General features: G+C 38.5%; 1 protein-coding gene across 4 annotated transcripts in view; it reads left to right on the forward strand.

The window, feature by feature from the left end:
- Nucleotides 1–25322, forward strand: part of CRACD (capping protein inhibiting regulator of actin dynamics) — a 337455-nt gene that overhangs the window by 300269 nt on the left and 11864 nt on the right. For all 4 annotated transcript variants that reach the window (XM_077136939.1, XM_077136935.1, XM_077136938.1 and 1 more), the window contains one exon: nt 13493–13683. In XM_077136939.1, coding sequence (XP_076993054.1) covers nt 13493–13683 — 191 coding nt within the window. The remainder of the gene's footprint in view (nt 1–13492; nt 13684–25322) is intronic.

The raw sequence follows: 25322 nt of genomic DNA on the forward strand, positions 1-25322 counted from the left end.
TAGCTTTCCCCCCTCCTTGCAAATATTTTTTTGTTTCGTACCCCAAACACTCTGAAATGAATCAGGGTATTACGTTAACTTGTTCAGAATACTAAGCTCTCATTTCCTATTCTAGGTTCTATGTCAAATAAAGCTGAATTAGACTGTCTAAATTGACCAGCCAGGTCAGATAGTATGCCATAAAAATGTAAATGTTTTTATTTTGCTTTTTTTAAAAACCAATTTTGTTGAGATAAATTAACATACCATAGAATCCATCTAAAGTGTACAATCAGTGTCTTCTAGCAAAATCACAGAGTTGTACATTCGTCACCACAATCACTTCTCAAACGTTTTCACCCTCAGTAGGGTTCACTAGGTTATATGGTCCCATGTTTCATTCTCTGGTTTTCCTTTTAGTGACATGCAGGATCCTAAACGTTCCCATTCAATGACAGAAACACCCACGTATCATTGCTATTAATTACACTCCTGATAATATGCTCCCCTTACCTTTATCTGTTTCCAAACATTTACAATCAATCATGTTAGGTATTCTGCATGAATTAAGCATCAACTCCCTGTTCTGTGCCCTCATTCTGTTTTCTGGTGACCTAGATGGTGTTCTAAATGTTAACGCCATGAATTTCCTAGCTATATTTAGCTCATATTGGTAAGGTCATATGATACATGTCCTTTTGTGTTTGACTTATTTCACCCAATATAATGTCCTCAAGGTTCATCCAGTCACATGCTTTGTGGCTTCATTTCTTCATACAGCTGCATACAGCTTCTTACAGTGCCATAGTATGATTATACCACAGTACGTTCATCTGTTCATTGGTTGATGAACAACTGGATTGTTTCCATCTTTTAACTGTTGTAAATAATGGTGCTGTGAATATTGGTGTGAAAAATGTCTGTTCAAGCCTACTTTTGGTTCTTCTGACTATATACCTAGTAGAGGGATTGCCAGATTGTATGGCACTTTTATACTTAGCTTCCTGAGGAACCAACAAACTGTCTTCCACAGTGACTGTACCATTGTACATTCTCACCAACAGTGAATAAACAGTCCTATTTCTCCACATCCTCTCTAACACTTGTAGTTTTCTTTTTTTTTAATAATGGCCATTCTGTTAACTGTGAAATGATATCTCATTGTAGTTTTGATTTGCATTTCCCTTATAGTGATGATGAACATCTTTTCATGTGCTTTTTAGCCATTTGTATATCCTCTTTGGAAATACATCTATTCATATCTTTTGCTCATTTTTAAATCAGTTGTCCTTTCATCATTGAGTTGTAAGATCTCTTTATTTATCCAGGATATTAAACCTTATCAGATATGTGGTTTCCAAACAACCTCTCCAACAAAATCCTTTGAAGTACAAAAGTTTTCAGTTTTGAGGAGGTCCCATTTATCTATTTTTCCTTTCATTGCTTGAGCTTTGGGTGTAAAGTCTAAGAAATCACCTCCTACCATGAGATCTTGAAGATCTTCCCTGTATCTCCTTCTAAGAGTTTTATGGTTCTGGCTTTTATATTTAGGTCTTTGGTCTATTTTGAGTTAATTTTTGTATAAGGTGTGAGGTAGGGATCTTCTTTCATTCTTTTGGATATGGATATTCAGTTCTCCCAGCATCATTTGTTTAAGAGACTGCTCTGTCCCATTTGACTGGCTTGGCAGTCAAATCAATTGACCATAGGTGTAAGGGTCTATTTCTGAATTCTCAATTTGATTCCATTGGTCAATATGTCAATCTTTATGCCAATATCTAGTTATTTTTACCAATTTAGCTTTGTAATATGGTTTAAAGTCAAGAAGTGAAAATTCTCCAACTTCATTTTCTTTTTCAAGATGTTTTTGGCTATTTTGGGCCACTTACCCTTTCAAATAAATTTGGTAATTGGTTTTTCTAATTCTACAGAGTAGGCTGTTGAAGTTTTAATTGGGGTTGCATTGATCTGTAAATCAATTTGGGTAGAATTGACGTCTTAAAAATATTTAGTCTTCTTGGGCGGGCCGCGGTGGCTCAGCGGGCAAAGTGCTTGCCTGCTATGCCGGAGGACCTCGGTTCGATTCCCGGCCCCAGCCCATGTAACAAAAAACGGAGAAACAGAATACAATAAAACAAGAAAATGTTTAAAGATGTTTCCCTTTCTTCCTTCCTTCCTTCCTTCTATCCTTCCTTCCTTCTCTCTGTCTTTCCTTTAAAAAAAAAAAAAAAAAAAAAAAAAAAAAAAAATATTTAGTCTTCCAATCCATGAACACAGAATGCCTGTCTATTTATTTAGATCACCTTTGATTTCTTTTACCAATGCTTTGTAGTTTTCTGAGTACAGGTACTTTACATCCTTTATTAAATGTATTCCTAGATACTTGATTCTTTTAATTGCTATTGTATAGGAAATATTTTTTCTGATTTCCTCCTTAGATTGCTTATTACTAGTGTATAGAAACATAGCTGATTTTTGCGTGTTAATCTTGTATCCTGCCACTTTGCAAAACTAGTTTATTAGATCTAGTAACTTTGTTGTAGTTTTTACTGGACTTTCCAAGTTTAGGAACATGTCATCTGCCAATAGTAAAAGTTTTACTTCTTCCTTTCTGATTTAGATGCCTTTTGTTTCTTTTTCTTGCCTAAATGCTCTAGCTAGAACTAGTGCTACATAGTAACATTGGTGACAGTGGGCATCCTTGTCTTGCCCCAGTCTCAGTGGTAAAGCGCACAGTCTTTCACCATTGATCATGATGTTAGCTATAGGTTTTTCACATATCCCCTTTATCATATTCAGAGAGTTTCCTTCTATTCCTATCTTTCGAAGTATTTTTTATCAGGAAAGTATGCTGAATTTTGCAGATGTCTTTTCTACTTTTCTTTCAATATGTTAATGTGGTAGGTTTTATATTAATTGATTTTCTTGTGTCAAACCACCCTTGCATACCGGGGATAAAATCTACTTGTTTGAGTTTAGTTCTTTTAAAATACCATTGGATTCAATTTGCAAGTATTTTATTGAGGAATTTTGCATCTGTATTCATTGGGAGAGGCTGATCTGTAATTTTCTTTCTTGTAATATATTTTTCTGGTTTTGCTATTAGAGTGATGTTGATGTCATAGAATCAGTTAAGTAGTGTTCCCTCTTCTTCAATTTTTTGGAAGAATTTGAGCAAGATTGATATTAATTATTTGTGGAATATTGGTAGAAGTCACTTGTAAAGCCAGCTGGTCCTGGGCTTTTCTTTGTTGGGAGGTTTTTGATGACTGATTTAATCTCCTTACTTGTGATTGGTTTATTAAGATCTTCTGTTCCTTCTGGATTCAGTGTAGGTTGTTCTTGTTTCTTTAGAAGATTGTCCATTTTGCCTTAGTTATCTAGTTTGTTGGAATACAGTTGTTCCTAGTATCCTCTTATGATCTTTTTTATTTCTCTGGGGTCAGTAATGACCATTCTCTCATTTTTTATTTTATTTATTTGCATCCTCTGCCTTTTTTTTCCTTCTCAGTGTAGCTAAGGGCTTGTCAAATTTGTTGATTTTCTCAAGGAACCAATTTTTAGTTTTGCTGATTCTCTCTATTGTTTTTTATTGTCAATTTCTGCACTAATCTTTCTTTCTTTCTGTTTTCTTTGATTGGTTTGCTTTTCTTTTTCTAGTTCCTACAACTGTGTAATTAGGTCTTTGATTTTAGGTCTTCATTTCTTTTTAATGTAGACATATAGGGCTATAAATATCCCTCCTACCACCTCCTTGACTGCATCCCATATGCTTTGATATATTTTGTTCTTATTCATCTTGAGATATTTCCTGATTTGTTTTGCAATTTCTTCTTTGACCCACTGATTGTTTAAAGTTGTGTTGTTTATCCTCCATAAATCTGTTCATTTTCCAGTCCAACACCTGTTGGCAATTTCTAGCTTTATCCATTATGAACAGAAAAAGTGCTTTGTATAACTTCAGTCTTTAAAAATTTATCGAGGTCTGCTTTATGATCCAATATGTGTTCTATCCTGGAGAATGATCCATGAACACTCGAAAAGGATGTATATCCTCCTGTTTTAGGATGCATTGTTCTGAATATGTCTGTTAGATCCAGTTCATTTATCATATTTTTCAAGTTCTCTGTTTCCTTACTAATCCGCTTTCTAGATGGTCTATCTATTATATGAGTGGTGTATTGAAGTCTTCAGCTATTACTATAGAGACATCTATTTCTTCCTTCAGCTTTTTTTCTCAAGAGGACTTTGCAAATCCTTTGTTTAAAAATATTTTTATTGATAAACCATCATACAAACACAAACATTTTTAACATATAAATATTCCATATATGATGGACAATCAGTGGCTCACACTATCATCACATTGTTGTGTATTCATCACCATGATCATTTTTTAGAACATTTGCATCAGTCCAAACAAAGAAATAAAAGGAAAAAAGAAAAAACTCATACATTCCATACTTACTCCTCTCTCTCATTGACAACTAGTATTTCCATCTACTCAATTTATTTTAACCTTTGTTCCCTCTATTATTTGTTTATTTTTTTAACCATAGTTTTTACTCATCTGCCATACTCTAGATAAAGGCAGCATCAGATGCAAGGTTTTCACAATCACAGTGTAAAAGCTGTATCATTATACATTCATTTTCAAGAAACAAGGCTACTGGAACATAGCTCTACAATTTCAGGTACTTCCCTTTAGCTACTCAAATACACTATGAACTGAAAAAGAATATCTATATAATGCGTAAGAATAACCTCCAGGATAACCTCTTATCTCTATTTTAAGTCTCTCAGCTACCGACGCTTTATTTTTTCTCATTTCTCACTTCCCCCTTTTGGTCAAGAAGGTTTTCTAAATCCTTGGATGCTGGGTCCCAGCTCATCCCAGGATTTCTGTCCCATATCGCCAGGGAGATTTACACCCCTGGGAGTCATGTCCCATGTGGGGAAAGGGTAATGGGTTCACTTACTGTATCGGCTTAGAGAGAAAGGTTACTTCTGAGCAACAAAAGAGGTTCTCTGGAGGTGATTCTCAGGCCTAATTTTAAGTGGGCTTAGCCTGTCCTTTTCAGGAATAAAGTTTCATAGCAGCGAACCCCAAGATCCAGGGCTCAGCCTGTTGATTTGGTTTTCCCCACTGCTTTGAGAGTCTTCCTTCAGTTTGCTAGTATTTGCCTCATATATTTTGGGGTACCCTCTTTAGGTGCATATATACTGATGATTGTTATTTCTTCTTAGTGAATTACCCCTTTTATTGATAAATAATGCCATTCTTTGTCTCTTATAACAGCTTTTCATTCTTTTTGTGTGGTACTAGTATAGCTAGCTACTCTAGGTGTTTTTTGGTGTGTGTGGGATACAGTTTTTGTGGAATAACTTTTTCCACCTTTCACTTTGGATCCTTGAGTCTAAGATGAATCTTTTATATATTGCATATAGATGGATCATATTTTTAAAATTTATTCTGACAGTCTATGTCTTTTGTTGAGGAGTTTAATCCATTCATATTCAGTTTTATTGCTTTAATGGCACTACTTAACCATTTTATCTTTTGGCTTTTAAATGGTATATCTTATTTTTGTCTCTCTTTATGCCCTTTTAGTTACCCTTACTAATATTCTTCATTTATACAGTCTCCTCCAAGCCTCTCTCTCTTGTCTTTTCCTTTCAGCCTGCAGAACTCTTTTTAATATTTCTTTAGGTCAGGTTTCTTGTTAACAAACTCTCAGTTTCTGTTTATCTGTGAATAAATCTTAAACACCCCTCATTTTTTAAAACATATTTAAAAAATTGGGAAACATATGTACAAAACAATGAATTTCAAAGTACATTTTAACAAATAGTTATAGAATAGATTTTAAAGTATGGTCTGGGTTACACTTCCATAATTTCATATTTTTCCTTCTAGCTGCTCCAAGACACTGGAGAAGTCTCTGAAGACTAAATAGAAATATCAATATAATGATTCAGAAGTTCTACTCATTTGTTAAATCCTAACTTCTTTTGTTATAACACCTCCTTCTCCTTTGATTCTTTTCCCAACCTTTAGGGATATTTGGGTTTTTCCATTCTAACTTTTTTATGTTGAAAAGGGGTGTCAACAATATGGGATAGTGGGGTGGAATGGTTGATGTTCTTGGAGAGACTGGCCCCTCTGGGTTTCAGGGCTTATCTGGACTAGGAACCATCTGAAGGTTTTAGGTACCTGAAAGTAAATTTAGTGCAGGCAGCTTTTGCAGGATCTCAGATAGATCCCTGGGTCTTCTTTAGGGTTAACAAGAATGATGTTGGTTGGGAGTTGATAAACCATGGCAATTAACAGTATCTGGCTGAAGCTTGCATAAGTATGGCCTCCAGAATAGCCTTTTGACTCTATTTGAACTCTCTTAGCCACTGATACCTTATTTTGTTACATTTCTTTTCCCCTGTTTGGTCAGGAAAGCATTGTCAATCCCATGGTGTCAGGGCCAGCTTATCCCTGGGAGTCATGTCCCATGTTGCCAGGGACACACACAACTGGACGTCATATCCCACTTAAGGTGGGGGGGGTGTAATAATTTTCCTTGTAGAGTTGGGCTTAGAAAGAGAGAGAAGCCATATCTGAGCAACAAAAAGAGGTTCTCTGAAGGTAACTCTTAGGCTTACCTTCTCCACTACAAAATCCTCAAGATTTAGGGCTTGGCCTATTAACTTCAGAGTCCCTAGTGTTTAAGAGAGTAAAAGTCCCATCTTTTTTCTCCAGTCCCTTAGGGTTTTGCCAATACTTTTTGATTATCTGCCCAACATACTTTGGGATATAGCCAGATATTACATTAAGCTGTACAAAATTGCAAGCCCTCATTCCCTTTCTGGACTCCATGTGTTTGGGATGTTTAAATGAACTTTCCAGACAGGATGAGTTAAACTGTATGCTACAGAAATTTAGGTTTTGGACAAAATGAAACTCTCTTCCTTTGGTTGTATATAAAAGTGAAGTTCTAGGGCAGGCCATGGTGGCTCAGCAGGCAGAGTTCTTGCCTGCCATGCTGGAGATTTGGGTTCGATTCCCAGTGCCTGCCTATGCAAAAAAAAAAAAAAAAAAAAAAAAAAAAGGTGAAGTTTTAAATACAGCCACCATTATCCTTTACCCTGTGTTCTGATTTACTGATGCTGATGCCAACCAAATCAGCTTTGTTCTTATCACCAATTTGAAGCCTGATCTCTTTCATTTTCTTTAACAGTGGTATGTACCAATATTGACTTTCAGAGCTGTGAAACTACAACTCTGAGTCTGTCACACATTTACCCAAAGTCCCAGGGAAATACCTGGTTATACACATATAGCACAGCATCTCAGAATCTAGAAATAGCCCTTAAAGCTCAGGAATAAAAGCGACTTCTGTAAGAGCTTACAGTCTAGGCCCCAATTTTCTTGTAAGTTTTTTCTAAAAGAGACCATACCGTATTTGTTCTTTTATTCCACTCCCCCACCCCCTCATTTTTGAAGGACAGTTTTGCAGACAGAGAATTTGGGGTTGGCAGTTTTTCTCTTTCAGCACCTTAAATATATCATACCATTGCCTTCTCACTACCATGGTTTCTGACTAGAAATCAGGTTGTAGTCTTATTGGGCATCCCTTCTATGCAATGAATTGCTTTTCTCTTGCCACTTTCAGAATTCTCTCCTTATCTTTGGCATTTGACATTCTGATTAGTATGTCTTGGAGTAGGTCTATTCAGATTAATTTGGTTTAGAGTACATAGTACTTATTGGACATGACTCTCAATGCCTCTCATTAAAGTTGAGAAGTCCTTGTTTCCTCAAATACTCCTTCTGCCCCTCTCCCTTCTGGAACACTCATGATGTGAATGTGCACTTCATGTTGCCAATCAGTTCCCTAAGACCCTGCTCAATTTTTCCCATTCTTTTGTCTGTCTTTTCTTTTGTCTGTTTGAATTCAGATGCTTTGTCTTCTGGCTTATTGGCCCTTTCTTCTACCTCTTCAAATCTGCTGTTTTGTTCCTCTAGTGTATTTTTAATCTCATCTGTTTTGCCTTTCATTCCTATTTAATCTGTTATGTTTCTTTGAATGCTTTCAAATTCTTCTTTATGCTTACTCACTGTCTTCTTAATATCCTGTATCTCTTCCAACCTTTTTATTTGTTCCTTTGACTGGGCCTTATCTTATTTCTTGATATGGCTTGTTATTTTTCCTGATGTATGGGCATTGGATTATCTTGGTGTGTTCACTCTGAAAATTGGTTTCTCTCTCTTTCAAAGCTTTTGTTGTTCATTGGGTTTGTGTTATTCTTTTTCTTTGACACTTTCTTCTTCATTATTACCCAACCAGGGATGCACGAAGGGGCACATATCAGTTCTACAGCGCCCCCGGAGAGGATCAGGTAAAGATGTCAGAAAAACCTTTCATTATACTCCCAAGGGTGTGCTGTCTTTGCCTGCCCACATATGGCCCTCTTTGCCCAAATATCTTTTAGATGTCTTCCTGGAGGTAGACCTTCCTTGCCAGTCAGAAGATGGAGCTCTTTACCAACCTATTCCCCTTGGTCCTTAGAAGGCAAACTATCAGCTGTTGTCTCCAGACAGTGGTGTGGCCACACCATGTCGGACAAGTAGAAAACACTGGCCTCGCAGCCCAAATGTGCCAGCTAAAAGCTAGAACACTTACAGACTGTGTCCCACCCTGTTCTTGGGAGAGTGGACCTCCGCTACCTTTTCAGTCTGCCTCTGCCCATCCTCCATGGATCATGGATTGGAGCCCTGAAGATTTCAGCCTGAGAGTGAGATATGGGTGCCCAGAGTCAGGACTGAAGGGATTACTCATGATCTCTCATCACAGCTTCTCCGTCTTTTAGTCCCACACTTTCCTGGGTGTTGCAGGAAACTGAACTCCAGAACTCCAGAGCCTTTGCTCCAGACAGTTAATGCCTGATTCCTAGTTGTTTTTCTGGAAGAGAAGAGAGCCCAGCCTCTCCCTAATCAGCCATCTTGAATCCTCTCTAAGAAAGTTAAAATCTTTTGGACAAAAGAAATATCTCCTTCTTTGGTCTCTCCTAGAAGTTAAAGTCTGAAAATATAGTTAGTGTCATCCTTTGCCCTGTATTCTAATTTAATTTAGTTATAACTAGATCAGCCCCATTCACATCCCTAATGAAAATCTGATTACTCCTTCAGCTTCTTCAATAGTTGCTGTATGGAGCCATCTTTTTAGAATTAATGCTGCTCCTGCTGTACCTTCAGAGCTGGGGAACTCCAACTCTGAGTCTCAGGTTTCACACAGGTACCCAGAGTTCCAAGGAATTACCAGGTCACATATCCAAGAAGCAAATCACCTCAAAATTTAGAAATAACCGAGGCCCATGAACAAGTATGACTGTTGCCAAATCTTACAAATCTAGGCATTACTTTCCTTATGATCATTTTCCATATGAAACTATTTCTATAAATAATAACATTTGACAGTTATCTCATATTAAGGTCTTCAACCACAGACCATAGCAGAAGTTTTATCTGATCTCACCAGATTAAAAAAAAAAAGGTTTTATTTATGCTTTTGTTGGTGTTATGTTAATTAACAGGTAGAACATGATTTATATACTTGCCTTGCTTCTTTTATAAAGTCCCACAGTTGTGAGGCTTTTAAAATTCAGTGGATTTCTGTAGTTTCAGGGATTTCTTTAACTCTTCTGTAATATGCTGTAAGTAAGAAAAAGGCATCTATATAATTATTCAGTCATCACAATTATTTGTTCAATCTTAATTTCTTGGTTACCATTCTTCGAGCTTAATTATTTAAAAAGTGCTTTTACTTACACTGTCTCATGTGGTGCTTACAACAGGCCTATAGTACTTATCTCCATTTTACAGATGATGACACCACCCTCTGAAAAGTAAGGAATGTGGAAATAAATGAATGACACCTAAACGAGAATCAGCAAAGGCTATTTATTCAGAGCCTACTATAGCAAGACAGTGGCCACCGTCACTTGGATCTGGCAGAGACTCAAAGGCAGGAGGAGTGGGAAGCCTTATAGTGGAAAAAAAGAGAACACTTCAGTTGTGCTCTGATAAGAGGCTTTTGGCAGGATCACTAGAAGTGGGGCACCCTGTGTGATTGGTGAGGGGTGCATTTGGTCCTAAATTTGAAGCAAGGGCAAAAATCAGGAAAGCTGTCAGATCTTGAACAAGTCCTGGCTATTTTACGTCGATTGTAGTTTGATGCTCTGGAATGTTTGTTGTGGATAATGGCCTGGTTGCTCCAGGTAGTGGACCAGGGTTTCTTGGTTGTTGTCCATTTGTATCTTGAGTTTCTCGGGGGACTTGCCTGCTGCCCACAGAGGTAAAACCAGGAAGTGGAGGTGGTCTTGCCCCAAGTTAAATGCTCTTTCCATTACCGTGGGGCTGGCTCTGGTAATTCTCACCTGTCATTTGTAAAATGCTGCAAGGCTTCCCTTCAAAACCTGTTTCTTATAAGAGTTTAATGGCCTTATGTAACTTCTTGGATTGAATGACGTTAGCCATATATTTGTTTGAAAAAACATAGGATTTAGCAAAAAATATTTTAATCTTTTTTTTTTAACTCAGATTTCTTTAAACCTGATCTGTAATCCTCATTTTCCCCAACTCTTGGGTAATATCTTGGGCATAGTTCTTTCAGCCTCTTTTTGATAGTAACAAGTCCTCTTTTCATTTTCAGTAATGACAAGAGTCTTGTATTAGTAATTAATGTGCCACCCCATCTCCTCCAGTGTAATAATCAAAACTGTAAATGCTATCTCAAATTAAAGTATCTTCCTTCTAACTTCGCCTCTTTTGGACTGAAATGCCTACAGTGCAAAGGCAGGTGGGCTCAACTTTTTCCCTTCCTCCCAGATCAGGAACCCACCCCAGAGCTGGAGTGTAGGAAAGAAGAAAATTAAGTCATTGTTTTCTGGTTAATTAAGACCAGTGCTGTGGTCTTGGTGGATGCTCAGCGCTGATTTTTCTGTGGGATCCTTACATCCCTGTCACCAGGGCTTTCTCCCCTGAAGTTCCCTTAATGTGGGTGGTACTTCCTCTTCTTCTTGGGTAGTCTCCCTTCCATCCTTGTTTCCTGCTCCCAGCTACCTCTTGCTGCCACTTGACCTAATCTGAACCTCGTGCTAAACTCATACATACTTTGTCCCAGCGAACTAGAAGGCCGTGTCTTCCCAGCACAAGCTCCTCTTCTCCCTCTTCCTTCAGGTCCTTGTCCAGCCATAGTGTCTTACTTTTGGTCTTTTCCAGGTTTGAATACTGCTCCAAAGTCTGTACCCCACAGACTTCAGGGAGCACAGGTAACCTGCCTGAGAGATCTCATTGAGGGCCCTTGCACTCAGCTTAGCCCCCTTGCCTCCCCTCTGGAGGTGAGACACACAGTGATCCAACAATCTTTTCCAAAGAAATTCTCCACTTTGGTTTCTTCAGCCTCAGCCCTACTTTTTCCATGCCCTTGAGGTGTCTGTTTCTACTATGTAATCAGCCTGGTCCAAGTAAGTGGTCCAGCCTTCACTTTGGAATGTGGGAGTCTGCACCATTGATTATTCTGTTAGAGGCTTTGGGGACATACTCAGGAAACTCAGACAAGACTCCCATTTTAACCAACTGTTTTACATTGGTTGAGCCACAGCTACAAGCCAGACCTGATAGGACCTTTAAACATCTTGTTAAACTCTTGTTCATGGTGCCATGAGTCACAATTCAGACTGTGGTTCTAAAGAAGTAAAAATCTGTCCAGAGATTTCTTTTTTCAAGTTATTTTAACCGTTGTAAATTTGTTTTTTATACTTTAAAGACATTTTGATTCTCCTGATGATAAACATCAGTCATAGTTGATGGCAGAACATTTGTCAGTTGCTTTAGTGACCTGATAAGCAGATTCAATTTAATTGTTTAAGCCAGTATTTTCTTTTGCATAATAGATTTAGGTGGAATTCATTTGGATATTAGAAATTTGGCATTTAGAGATTTTTAGAAAGAAGTTTTACATAGTGCTTTGATAAGAAGCAAGAACTCATTTAAGTCAGTTCAAATGTATGTAAAGCATCTCAGTTGACCAGAATACTTGGGGTGGTAAATTCTTTTTGACTTTCTTATTGACTAAGGAGTAATAAACAAAACCCTTTCAATTGCAGTTAAAAAAAAAAACAAACAAACTTCTAAAATCCATCAGTTTTCTTTCCTGCATAAGGTTATAACTGAATCTTTATTTGATGATTATGGATATTGCAATTCCCAATTCCATAAATATGAATTCTCCTTGAACACAGCATTATAGATACCAAGGATATAAAATATGAAGCAGAACTTCTTTTTTTTTTTTTCCTTCTTTTACTTAAATTTCTAACGTGAACCTATTTTCTTGGGATTTCATTTTCTTCATCCTGGAGTACCAATATAAAGTCCAGTTGGTTGAGGGGCCCAGTGGGTAAGGTTCTGTATAATCAATGTGTTAACTGGATTTCAAAAGAGCAGAACTAGAGTAAGCCATTTTCCTTTGAAATAGTAAAGAATTCAATAGAAGACTAGATATCTCTGAAAGGGCATTATTTTTATGTGAGGGAAAAAAAGGGGATCATCATCTCACTGACATCAATAATAACAACAGCTAACTTTTACAGAGTGATTATTATATACCAAGCACTGTTCTAAATGTTCTTATATCCAGTAACTCTTAATCTTCAAGCAGCCTAATGAGGCATGAGCCATTATTATCTCCATTTCATAGATAAGAAAACTGAAGCTTAGAGAAGTTAAGTAGCTCTTCTAAGGTCATAAAATGTCAATCCCAGATCTGCTCAATTCCAGAGCCCAATTACTCAATCTCCATTACCTACAACTTTGAAGTGTGTTTACCCCGTCTGTGCAGGCAAGGCAGTCAACTGCAAGAAAGGCATGGACTGAAAGTTGAAAGACCTGGGTTCAAGTTTCAGGCCATATACTAACTGCTGATTGGCCTTGGGCATGTTGCTTGATGCTGAGAGACCTAGTACCCACAGCTATGGTTGGAGGGTGTTGGACCAAAATCACAGGTTTCCCACTGAGCTTCCTCAAAGCCCTGCTGCCCTCAGCAGCCCCATTCCTTTTTTACCTCTTTCATATATTTGAGTTCCACATAAGATGTTGTTTGGGGGTGGGGAGGAGAGGAAGGTTCCATTGCTAAAAATAAATTTTAAAAAGCAATGAGCAAAAAAGAAATGAATCTGACTACCTGGGTCTCCTGTAAGCCTGAGACTTTATGACCTAGAGGAGTATTTTCTTACAAAGTTAAGTAGCATCTTCCATTTTGGGGAAAGAGAAATGATCAAAGATGTTACTTTCCCACTCCACCTCACTCAGGCATGAGCACAGAGCCTGTGTCAGAAAGGGACAGGTGACTATTTCATGGGCTTATTAAAGTGTCACAAGTTTGTTTAGCTCTAAATTTAAGGATCAAGATAAGTGAACAGTTAGTTTCACAGCACACCTGCTTTTGTGTTTTTCCCACAGAAAAGCCGACGCTTCAGAGCAGGCACTCTTTAGATGGCTCCAAGCTTACGGAGAAAGTTGAAACTGCACAGCCACTGTGGATTACATTAGCACTGCAAAAGCAAAAGGGGTTTCGAGAGCAGCATGCAACTCGAGAGGAGAGGAAACAAGCCAGAGAAGCCAAACAGGCAGAAAAACTCTCCAAAGAAAGCGTGAGTAGCCCTAGTCTTCAACTTTAATTTTGCCCTCCTGAGCTTGGCTCTTTTAGATCGCAAGGATTAAAATATAAAAGCTGATACATGACCTTGCTTCCTTCTGGCCCCAGCTTTCTCCTCCAGCCCTTCAAGGCTGATGTTGGGATAGAGCAGCTGATGGATAAATATAACAGAACAATTAAGGTGATTCTGGTGCAAGGTGGTAGCATAGTGAGGTGTAGAATTTCGTTTATCCTCCAGAGAAGCTAGTAAATAACCAGAATAGTACAGAATAACTGCTAGAGGAATATCAGTGACTGGACACACAGCCTATACCAGTTCTGAACCAGGTGGAACAGCTGGAATTCCACACAGAACTGTAAATCACCCAAGCCTTGGAGTCTGGTGTCCCTCCCCCATGGGCATGGCAGGCTAGTTCCCAGAGGGAAAAGGAAACAGACTTTACTAGTAGCAGAGACTTAGCTCAACCAAGCTCCAATTGTGGAGTTAATTAACAAATTCTGAATACTGAAAACTGGCCCTGAGCACACATAAAACTGGAGTAAGCACTAAAGGAACCAGGAATCTTCACCCCAGTAGAGAGGGGGTGGGTCTAACAGAAAAAAAGAAAAGCAGAAGTTTTTTGAGTGTACTGCACAAAATACTGGAAAGAGGCTGGACTCCAAAAATAGGAGCCTTGATATATACAGAACCACATACCAACTCAGGCTCTTGATTGGCAAACCTGGGGAGCGGGGGTCCAGCCCTGAAAGGCTTTTTTTTTTTACTTCTTACCCAGCACATTAGATAGAACTGCAAGCACTCTCAGGCTCCAGCACTGCCCCAGGCAAGAGTGGAGTTAAGGCATGTCTGAAGATGAAGTAGTCAGGTGAAAGGGGTTAATTCCCAAAAAAAAGACCTGTTTACTCCAAGAAAAGGAAATTAGGGCACAGTTCAAGTGGAGGTCCTCCTTAGGGAATTCAGGCCTCAAGGGCTGGAAAACAGAAGCGATCAAAGCTCACCTACTACCTCAGCCTCTGTCTCAACCACAGCACTGGCAGGTAGAGGCTGCTGAAATTAAAGGCACTGCATCACTTTACACTGGTGGGGAGCTGCAAGTTGACAAGTGCCACATGCTGGGCAATATAGGAAAGGCACAGAATCTAGAGGCCTCGTAGGAAAGCCTGACAACCTGCTGTCACCCTCAGGGAAACTTGATATTGGCTACTCTCTCCTTCTGAGATGTAGTCTTGTCTGATCTGGGAAAATATGACTGGGGTTGATAAAATCTAAGAGACCCTCCTCAAAACAAAGATACTATATAGGCAGGGCAAGAAACAGAAAAAAAAGAACTGAATAATTATGTTCAGTTAAACAGAACCTATGAAAGAGGTCTACAATAAGTTGAACTGAATGCCAAAGAACAGTAATGAACAAAGCCATCCAGCGATAAAACTTTACGTAAAAGAGTGAAAACGACCTCCAGAATAAATTAATTATGGAAATCAAATGCCAGCAAAAATAACGAATCATACTAGGAAAATTGAAGATATAGCCCAGTCAAAAGAACAAACCATTTCGAATGAGATACAGAAATTGAAATGCCTAATTTAGAATTTTCAAACAGGCATGAAAAAATTCATAAAAAAAGCAAATCAACCAGTTAATGGAGGGTATAAAGAAGACACTGAGCAAACACAAAGAAGAACTTGGAACTTTTTTTTTTTTTTAATTTTTTTATTAATCAAAAAAAAGAAAAGAAATTAACACAACATTTAGAAATCATTCCATTCTAAAAATGCACTCAGTAATTCTTAGTATCATCACATAGATATATGATCATCATTTCTTAGTACATTTGCATCGATTTAGGAAAAGAACTAGCAAAACAGCAGAAAAAGATATAGAATGTTAATATAGAGAAGAGAATTAAAATAATAATACTAATAATATATATATATATAAAAAGGAAAAAGAAAAAAACAAAAACAAAAGATACAAACACACAAACAAACAAACAAAAAACCATATTTCAGGTGCAGCTTCATTCAGTGTTCCAACCTAGTTACATTACACTTAGGTATTATTGTGCTGTCCATTTTTGAGTTTTTGTATCTAGTCCTGTTGCACAGTCTGTATCCCTTCAGCTCCAATTACCCATTATCTTACCCTGTTTCTAACTCCTGCTGGTCTCTGTTACCAATGATATATTCCAAGCTGATTCTCGAATGTCGGTTCACATCAGTGGGACCATACAGTATTTGTCCTTTAGTTTTTGGCTAGACTCACTCAGCATAATGTTCTCTACATCCATCCATGTTATTACATGCTTCATAAGTTTAGTCTGTCTTAAAGCTGCATAATATTCCATCGTAGGTATACGCCACAGTTTGTTTAGCCACTCGTCTGTTGATGAACATTTTGGCTGTTTCCATCTCTTTGCAATTGTAGATAATGCTGCTATAAACACTGGTGTGCAAATGTCCGTCTGGGTCTTTGCCCTTAAGTCCCTTGAGTAGATACCTAGCAGTGGTATTGCTGGGTCGTAATCCATTCTGCCATTCTATGTCTTTTGATTGGGGAATTCAGTCCATTAACTTTTAGTATTATTACTGTTTGGATAATATTTTCCTCTACCATTTTGCCTTTTGTATTATATATATCATATCTGATTTTCCTTCTTTCTACACTTTACTCCATACCTCTCTCTTCTGTCTTTTCGTATCTGACTCTAGTGCTCCCTTTAGTATTTCTTGCAGAGCTGGTCTCTTGGTCACAAATTCTCTCAGTGACTTTTTGTCTATAAATGTTTTAATTTCTCCTTCATTTTTGAAGGACAATTTTGCTGGATATAGGAGTCTTGGTTGGCAGTTTTTCTCTTTTAGTAATTTAAATATATCATCCCACTGTCTTCTAGCTTCCATGGTTTCTGCTGAGAAATCTACACATAGTCTTATTGGGTTTCCCTTGTATGTGACAGATTGTTTTTCTCTTGCTGCTTTCAAGATCCTCTCTTTCTCTTTGACCTCTGACATTCTAGCTAGTAAGTGCCCTGGAGAACGCCTATTTGGGTCTATTCTCTTTGGGGTGCGCTGCACTTCTTGGATCTGCAAATTTAGGTCTTTCATAAGAGTTGGGAAATTTTCAGTGATAATTTCTTCCATTAGTTTTTCTCCTCCTTTTCCCTTCTCTTCTCCTTCTGGGACACCCACAACACGTATATTTGTGCACTTCATATTGTCATTCAGTTCCCTGATCCCCTGCTCAAGTTTTTCCATTCTTTTCCTTATAGTTTCTGTTTCTTTTTGGAATTCAGATGTTCCATCCTCCAGTTCACTAATTGTAGCTTCTGTCTCTTTAGATCTACCATTGTAGGTATCCATTGTTTTTTCCATTTTTTCTTCTTTGTCCTTCACTCCCATAAGTTCTGTGAATTGTTTTTTTCAGATTTTCTATTTCTTCTTTTTGTTCAGCCCATGTCTTCTTCATGTCCTCCCTCAATTTATTGATTTGGTTTTTGAAGAGTTTTTCCATTTCTGTTCATATATTCAGCATTAGTTGTCTCAGCTCCTGTATCTCATTTGAACTATTGGTTTGTTCCTTTGACTGGGCCATATCTTCAATTTTCCGAGCGTCATCCATTATTTTCTGCTGGTGTCTGGGCATTTGATCAGATTTCCCTGGGTGTGGGACCCAGCTGGTTGAAAGGTTTTTCTGTGAAATCTCTGGGCTCTGTTTTTCTTTTCCTGCCCAGTAGGTGGCGCTCGTGGCGCTCGTCTGTCTGCACAGCAGTCGGCCCGGGAAACCGCGCATGGAGGGGGGGTCGCTGGCCGCCGCGGCTTGGGAGAGTGCCGGTCCTAATTGCCCAGCTGGCCCGAAACGCCAAGCGTGATGGGAGGGCCCCGCTATCCAACGTTCCCAGTTAGACCGGGGAGCCACGTGCGTGGAGGGGACCCCAGTCGCCAGCCGCCCCGGCCGGGAAAACGTGCGCCCCTCGGGTATCTCACCGCAGCAGATTCTCCCTGCCCGTTCAGCTGTTCCAGAATGGGGTACGCTGTCTTTTTGGTCTCTGTCGTGACTCCAGGAGCTGTTTCGTATTGTTTCTGTTTCTTTAGTTGCTTTTCTGGAGGAGGAACTAAGGACCGCGCATCTTACTAAGCCGCCATCTTCTCCGGAAGTCAAGAACTTGGAACTTTGAGAAAACAAATTGCAGAACTTAGGGGAATGAAAGGCCCAATAGAAAAGATGAAAAAAACAATGGGGACCTACAACAATAGATTTGAAGATGCAGAAGAAAGGATTAGTGAACTAGAGGACAGAACATCTAAAATCCGACACACAAAAGGAAATATAAGAAAAGAATGTAAAAATATGACTATGGTCTCAGGGAATTGAATGACAGCATGAAGTACATGAATATAAATGCTATGGGTATCCCAGGAGGAGAAGAGAAGGGAAAAGGAGCAGAAAGACTAATGGAGGACATAATCCCTGAAAATTTCCCATCTCTTAGGAAAGACGTAAAATTACCCCAAACAGAATAGATTAAATAGACCTACTCCAGGACATTTACTGAACAGATTGTCAAATGTCAAAAAGCAGCAAGAGAATAGCAATCCATCAGATACAAGGGACACTTAATAAGATTATGTGTTAATTTCTCAGCAGAAACCATGGAGATAAATCAGTGGTATGATATATTTAAGATTCTGAAAGAGAAGAACTGCCAACCAAGAATTCTATACCCAGCAAACCTGTCCTTCAAAAGGGAAGGGAAGGGCGGGCCACGGTGACTTAGCAGGCAGAGTTCTCACCTACCATGCCGGAGACCTGGGTTTGATTCACAGTGCCTGCCCATGCAAGGAAAAAAAAAAGAAAGTGAGGAGGAGATTAAAATATTTTCAGATAAACAGTCAGTGAGAGAATTTGTGACTAAGAGACCAGCTCTATCAGAAATACTAAAGGGAGCACTACAGGCAAATGGGAAAAGACAGAAGAAAGAGAGGTCTGGAGAAGAGTGTAGAAATGAAGATTATCAGTAAAGGTAAAAAGAGAAAAAAAAAAAGATGACATAAATCCCAAAGAAAAATGGTAGAAAAAAAGTTTACTGATCAGCTGGAAGATGGCAGCTTAGTAAGATGCGCAGGTCTTAGTTCCTCCTCCAGAACAGCTACTAGAGAAGTAGAAATGATTCAGAACAGCTCCCGGAGCCACGACAGAGACCAAGAAGACAGCATACCCCATTCTGGAACGGCTTACTGGCTGGGAGAACCCACTCCGGTGAGATCGCCGAGGGGCGCGGGCTTCCCCGGGCCGGGACGGCAGGCAGCCGGAGACCCTCCCTCCCTCCTTCCCGGGCGGGCTGGGAGAATTGGACAGGCGGTCCCCTCAAGCCGCGGCGGCTGGCGCCCCCCCACACGCGTGGCCCCCCCAACAAACTGGGAGAATTGGATCAGAGATCCCCAAGCTGCGGAGAATGGCGACCGGGGTCCCTTCCAAACACGTGGCTTCCCGGTCCAGATGGGAACGGTAGATAGACACTCCCCAAAGCCGTAGCAGCTGGTGCCCCCCCGCCACGCTTGGCACCTCGGGCCAGCTGGGAAATTTGGAAAGGCGCTCCCCCAAGCCACGGAGGCCGGCGACCCTCCCCGCGCGCGGATCCCCGGGCCGGCTGGGAGATTCGGATTGGCACTCCCCCAAGCCGCTTTGGCTGTCAACCCCCCCCACAGCGAAAGTTTTCCAAAGTTAAAAGAGCCACAGCATCTTTTACTGGTGTGACCCGTAGACAAACGTGTGCCACGAGCGCCACCTACTGGGCAGGATAAGAAAAACAGAGCCCAGAGATTTCACAGAAAAATCTTTCAACCTGCGGGGTCTTACACCCAGGGAAATCTGATTAAATGCCCAGACACCAGCTGATGATAACGGATCATGCTCAGAAAATTGAAAATATGGCCCAGTCAAAGGAACAAACCAATAGTTCAAATGAGATACAGGAGCTGAGACGACTAATGCTGAATATATGAACAGAAATGGAAAACCTCTTCAAAAACCAAATCGATAAATTGAGGAAGGACATGAAAAAGACATGGGCTGAACAAAAAGAAGAAATAGAAAAACTGAAAAAACAAATCACAGAACTTATGGGAGTGAAGGACAAAGTAGAAAAGCTGGAAAAAACAATGGATACCTACAATGGTAGATTTAAAGAGACAGAAGCTAGAATTAGTGAATTGGAGGATGGAACATCTGAATTCCAAAAAGAAACAGAAACTATAGGGGAAAGAATGGAAAAATTTGAACAGGGGATCAGGGAACTGAATGAAAATATGAAGCGCACAAATATACGTGTTGTGGGTGTCCCAGAAGGAGAAGAGAAGGGAAAAGGAGGAGAAAAACTAATGGAAGAAATTATCACTGAAAATTTCCCAACTCTTATGAAAGACCTAAAATTACAGATCCAAGAAGTGCAGCGCACCCCAAAGAGAATAGACCCAAATAGGCATTCTCCAAGACACTTACTAGTTAGAATGTCAGAGGTCAAAGAGAAAGAGAGGATCTTGAAAGCAGCAAGAGAAAAACAATCTGTCACATACAAGGGAAACCCAATAAGACTATGTGTAGATTTCTCAGCAGAAACCATGGAAGCTAGAAGACAGTGGGATGATATATTTAAATTACTAAAAGAGAAAAACTGCCAACCAAGACTCCTATATCCAGCAAAATTGTCCCTCAAAAATGAGGGAGAAATTAAAACATTTTCAGACAAAAAGTCACTGAGAGAATTTGTGACCAAGAGACCAGCACTGCAAGAAATACTAAAGGAAGCACTAGAGTAAGATACGAAAAGACAGAAGAGAGAGGTATGGAGAAGAGTGTAGAAAGAAGGAAAATCAGATATGATATATATAATACAAAAGGCAAAATGGTAGAGGAAAATATTATCCAAACAGTAATAACACTAAAAGTTAATGGACTGAATTCCCCAATCAAAAGGCATAGACTGGCAGAATGGATTAAAAAACAGGATCCTTCTAAGATAAACATAGGTTGAAAGTGAAAGGTTGGGAAAAGATATTTCATGCCAATAACAACCAGAAAAGAGCAGGAGTAGCTATACTAATATCCAACACATTAGACTTCAAATGTAAAACAGTTAAAAGAGACAAAGAAGGACACTATCTACTAATAAAAGGAACAATTAAACAAGAAGACATAGCAATCATAAATATTTATGCACCGAACAAGAATGCCCCAAAATACGTGAGGAATACACTGCAAACACTGAAAAGGGAAATAGACACATATACCATAATAGTTGGAGACTTCAATTCCCCACTCTCATCAATGGACAGAACATCTAGACAGAGGATCAATAAAGAAATAGAGAATCTGAATATTACTATAAATGAGCTGGACTTAACAGACATTTATAGGACATTACATCCCACAACAACAGGATACACCTTTTTCTCAAATGCGCGTGGATCATTCTCAAAGATAGACCATATGCTGGGTCACAAAGCAAGTCTTAACAAATTTAAAAAGATTGAAATCATACACAACACTTTCTAGGATCATAAAGAAATGAAGTTGGAAATCAGTAATAGGCGGAGTGCCAGAAAATTCACAAATACGTGGAGGCTCAACAACACACTCTTAAACAACGAGTGGGTCAAAGAAGAAATTGCAAGAGAAATTAGTAAATACCTCGAGGCGAATGAAAACGAAAACACAACATATCAAAACCTATGGGACGCAGCAAAGGCAGTGCTAAAAGGGAAATTTATTGCCCTAAATGCCTATATCAGAAAAGAAGAAAAGGCAAAAATGCAGGAATTAACTGTCCACTTGGAAGAACTGGAGAAAGAACAGCAAACTAACCCCAAAGCAAGCAAAAGGAAAGAAATAACAAAGATTAGAGCAGAAATAAATAATATTGAAAACATGAAAACAACAGAGAAAATCAATAAGACCAGAAGTTGGTTCTATGAGAAAATCAATAAGATTGATGGGCCCTTAGCAAGATTGACAAAAAGAAGAAGAGAGAGGATGCAAATAAATAAGATCAGAAATGGAAGAGGAGACATAACCACTAACCTCACAGAAATAAAGGAGGTAATAACAGGATGCTATGAACAGCTTTACGCTAATAAATACAACAATTTAGATGAAATGGACGGGTTCCTGGAAGACATGAATAACCAACTTTGACTCAAGAAGAAATAGATGACCTCAACAAACCAATCACAAGTAAAGAAATTGAATCAGTCATTCAAAAGCTTCCCAAAAAGAAAAGTCCAGGACCAGACGGCTTCACATGTGAATTTTATCAAACATTCCAGAAAGAATTAGTACCAACTCTCCTCAAACTCTTCAAAAAAATAGAAGCGGAGGGAAAGCTACCTAATTCATTCTATGAAGCCAACATCACCCTCATACCAAAACCAGGCAAAGATATTACAAAAAAAGAAAACTACAAGCCAATCTCTCTAATGAATATAGATGAAAAATCCTCAATAAAATTCTAGCAAATCGTATCCAACAACACATTAAAAGAATTATACATCATGACCAAGTAGGATTCATCCCAGGTATGCAAGGATGGTTCAACATAAGAAAATCAATTAATGTAATACACCATATCAACAAATCAAAGCAGAAAAATCACATGATCATCTCAATTGATGCAGAGAACGCATTTGACAAGATTCAACATCCTTTCCTGTTGAAAACACTTCAAAAGATAGGAATACAAGGGAACTTCCTTAAAATGATAGAGGGAATATATGAAAAACCCACAGCTAATATCATCCTCAATGGGGAAAAATTGAAAACTTTCCCCCTAAGATCAGGAACAAGACAAGGATATTCATTATCACCGCTATTATTCAACATCGTGTTGGAGGTTCCAGCCAGAGCAATTAGACAAGAAAAAGAAATACAAGGCATCAAAATTGGAAAGGAAGAAGTAAAACTATCACTGTTTGCAGACAATATGATACTATATGTCGAAAACCCGGAAAAATCCACAACAAAACTACTAGAGCTAATAAATGAGTACAGCAAAGTAGCAGGTTACAAGATCAACATTCAAAAATCTGTAGCATTTCTATACACTAGCAATGAACAAGCTGAGGGGGAAATCAAGAAACGAATCCCATTTACAATTGCAACTAAAAGAATAAAATACCTAGGAATAAATTTAACTAAAGAGACAAAAAACCTGTACAAAGAAAACTACAAAAAACTGTTAAAAGAAATCACAGAAGACCTAAATAGATGGAAGGGCATACTGTGTTCATGGATTGGAAGACTAAATATAGTTAAGATGTCAATCCTACCTAAATTGATTTACAGATTCAATGCAATACCAATCAAAATCCCAACAACTTATTTTTCAGAAATAGAAAAACCAATAAGCAAATTTATCTGGAAGGGCAGGGTGCCCCGAATTGCTAAAAACTTCTTCAGGAAAAAAAACGAAGCTGGAGGTCTCATGCTGCCGGACTTTAAGGCATATTATGAAGCCACAGTGGTCAAAACAGCATGTTACTGGCATAAAGATAGATATATCGACCAATGGAATCGAATAGAGTGCTCAGATATAGACCCTCTCATCTATGGACATTTGATCTTTGATAAGGCAGTCAAGGCAACTCACCTGGGACAGAACAGTCTCTTCAATAAATGGTGCCTAGAGAACTGGATATCCATATGCAAAAGAATGAAAGAGGACCCGTATCTCACACCCTATACAAAAGTTAACTCAAAATGGATCAAAGATCTAAACATTAGGTCTAAGACCATAAAACAGTTAGAGGAAAATGTAGGGAGATATCGTATGAAACTTACAATTGGAGGCAGTTTTATGGACCTTAAACCTAAAGCAAGAGCACTGAAGAAAGAAAGAAATAAATGGGAGCTCCTCAAAATTAAACACTTTTGTGCATCAAAGAACTTCATCAAGAAAGTAGAAAGACAGCCTACACAATGGGAGACAATATTTGGAAACGACATATCAGATAAAGGTCTAGTATCCAGAATTTATAAAGAGATTGTTCAACTCAACAACAAAAAAACAGCCAATTCAATTACAAAATGGGAAAAAGACTTGAACAGACACCTCTCAGAAGAGGAAATACAAATGGCCAAAAGGCACATGAAGAGATGCTCAATGTCCCTGGCCATTAGAGAAATGCAAATCAAAACCACAATGAGATATCATCTCACACCCACCAGAATGGCCATTATCAACAAAACAGAAAATGACAAGTGCTGGAGAGGATGCGGAGAAAGAGGCACACTTATCCACTGTTGGTGGGAATGTCAAATGGTGCAACCACTGTGGAAGGCAGTTTGGCGGTTCCTCACAAAACTGAATATAGAATTGCCATACGATCCAGCAATACCATTGCTAGGTATCTACTCAAAGGACTTAAGGGCAAAGACACAAACGGACATTTGCACACCAATGTTTATAACAGCATTATTTACAATTGCAAAGAGATGGAAACAGCCAAAATGTCCATCAACAGACGAGTGGCTAAACAAACTGTGGTATATACATACGATGGAATATTATGCAGCTTTAAGACAGAATAAACTTATGAAGCATGTAATAACATGGATGGGCCTAGAGAACATTATGCTGAGTGAGTCTAGCCAAAAACTAAAGGACAAATACTGTATGGTCCCACTGATGTGAACCGACATTCGAGAATAAACTTGGAATATGTCATTGGTAACAGAGACCAACAGGACTTAGAAACAGGGTAAGATAATGGGTAATTGGAGCTGAAGGGATACAGACTGTGCAACAGGACTAGATACAAAAACTCAAAAATGGACAGCACAATAATACCTAATTGTAATGTAATTATGTTAAAACACTGAATGAAGCTGCATCTGAGCTATAGTTTTTTGTTTGTTTGTGTCTTTTTTTATTATTATTTTTATTTTTTCTCTATATTAACATTCTATATCTTTTTCTGTTGTTTTGCTAGTTCTTTTCCTAAATCGATGCAAATGTACTAAGAAATGATGATCATACATCTATGTGATGATGTTAAGAATTCCTGATTGCATATGTAGAATGGAATGATTTCTAAATGTTGTGTTAATTTCTTTTTTTCTTTAATTAATAAAAAAAGTTTACTGCCTTTACAGTAATAACATTAAATGTTAATGAATTAAACTCCCCAGTCAAAAGACATAGACTGTTTAAAATGTGAAAATAGATAGAAGGAAAAGTATTAGAAATTGAAGAGCAGCATTTTAGTGTTTAGCAGCATTTAGGTTATATGGGGGTTATTATAAGAAAATTTTAAGAAGTAGAAGAAAATGAGAAGCCAAGTTTGTGAGGACAGAGGAGGATGACAGCTACATAATCAAATGTAGGTACCAAAGATTACAGTGCTACAGAGTGTGTAAAGCAGGCAAAAGACAGATTTGTTCATTTGATTCTTGAGAAAAAATCATCTGAACCTAGTAGAAAGGACTATCAGATTAAGTTCCATCTCTGCTACTAACTGTGATCATGACTCAATTACCTATTTCTCTCTGCACCTCAATTTCCTTAAATACTGTAACTGCTACTTTCCATCTGTGCAACACTTAACCCCCCTGGGAATCAATTTCTTTATCTTAAAAATGGA

This window comes from Tamandua tetradactyla, chromosome 19 (genome assembly GCF_023851605.1).
Source record: "Tamandua tetradactyla isolate mTamTet1 chromosome 19, mTamTet1.pri, whole genome shotgun sequence".
Classification (NCBI taxonomy): domain Eukaryota; kingdom Metazoa; phylum Chordata; class Mammalia; order Pilosa; family Myrmecophagidae; genus Tamandua; species Tamandua tetradactyla.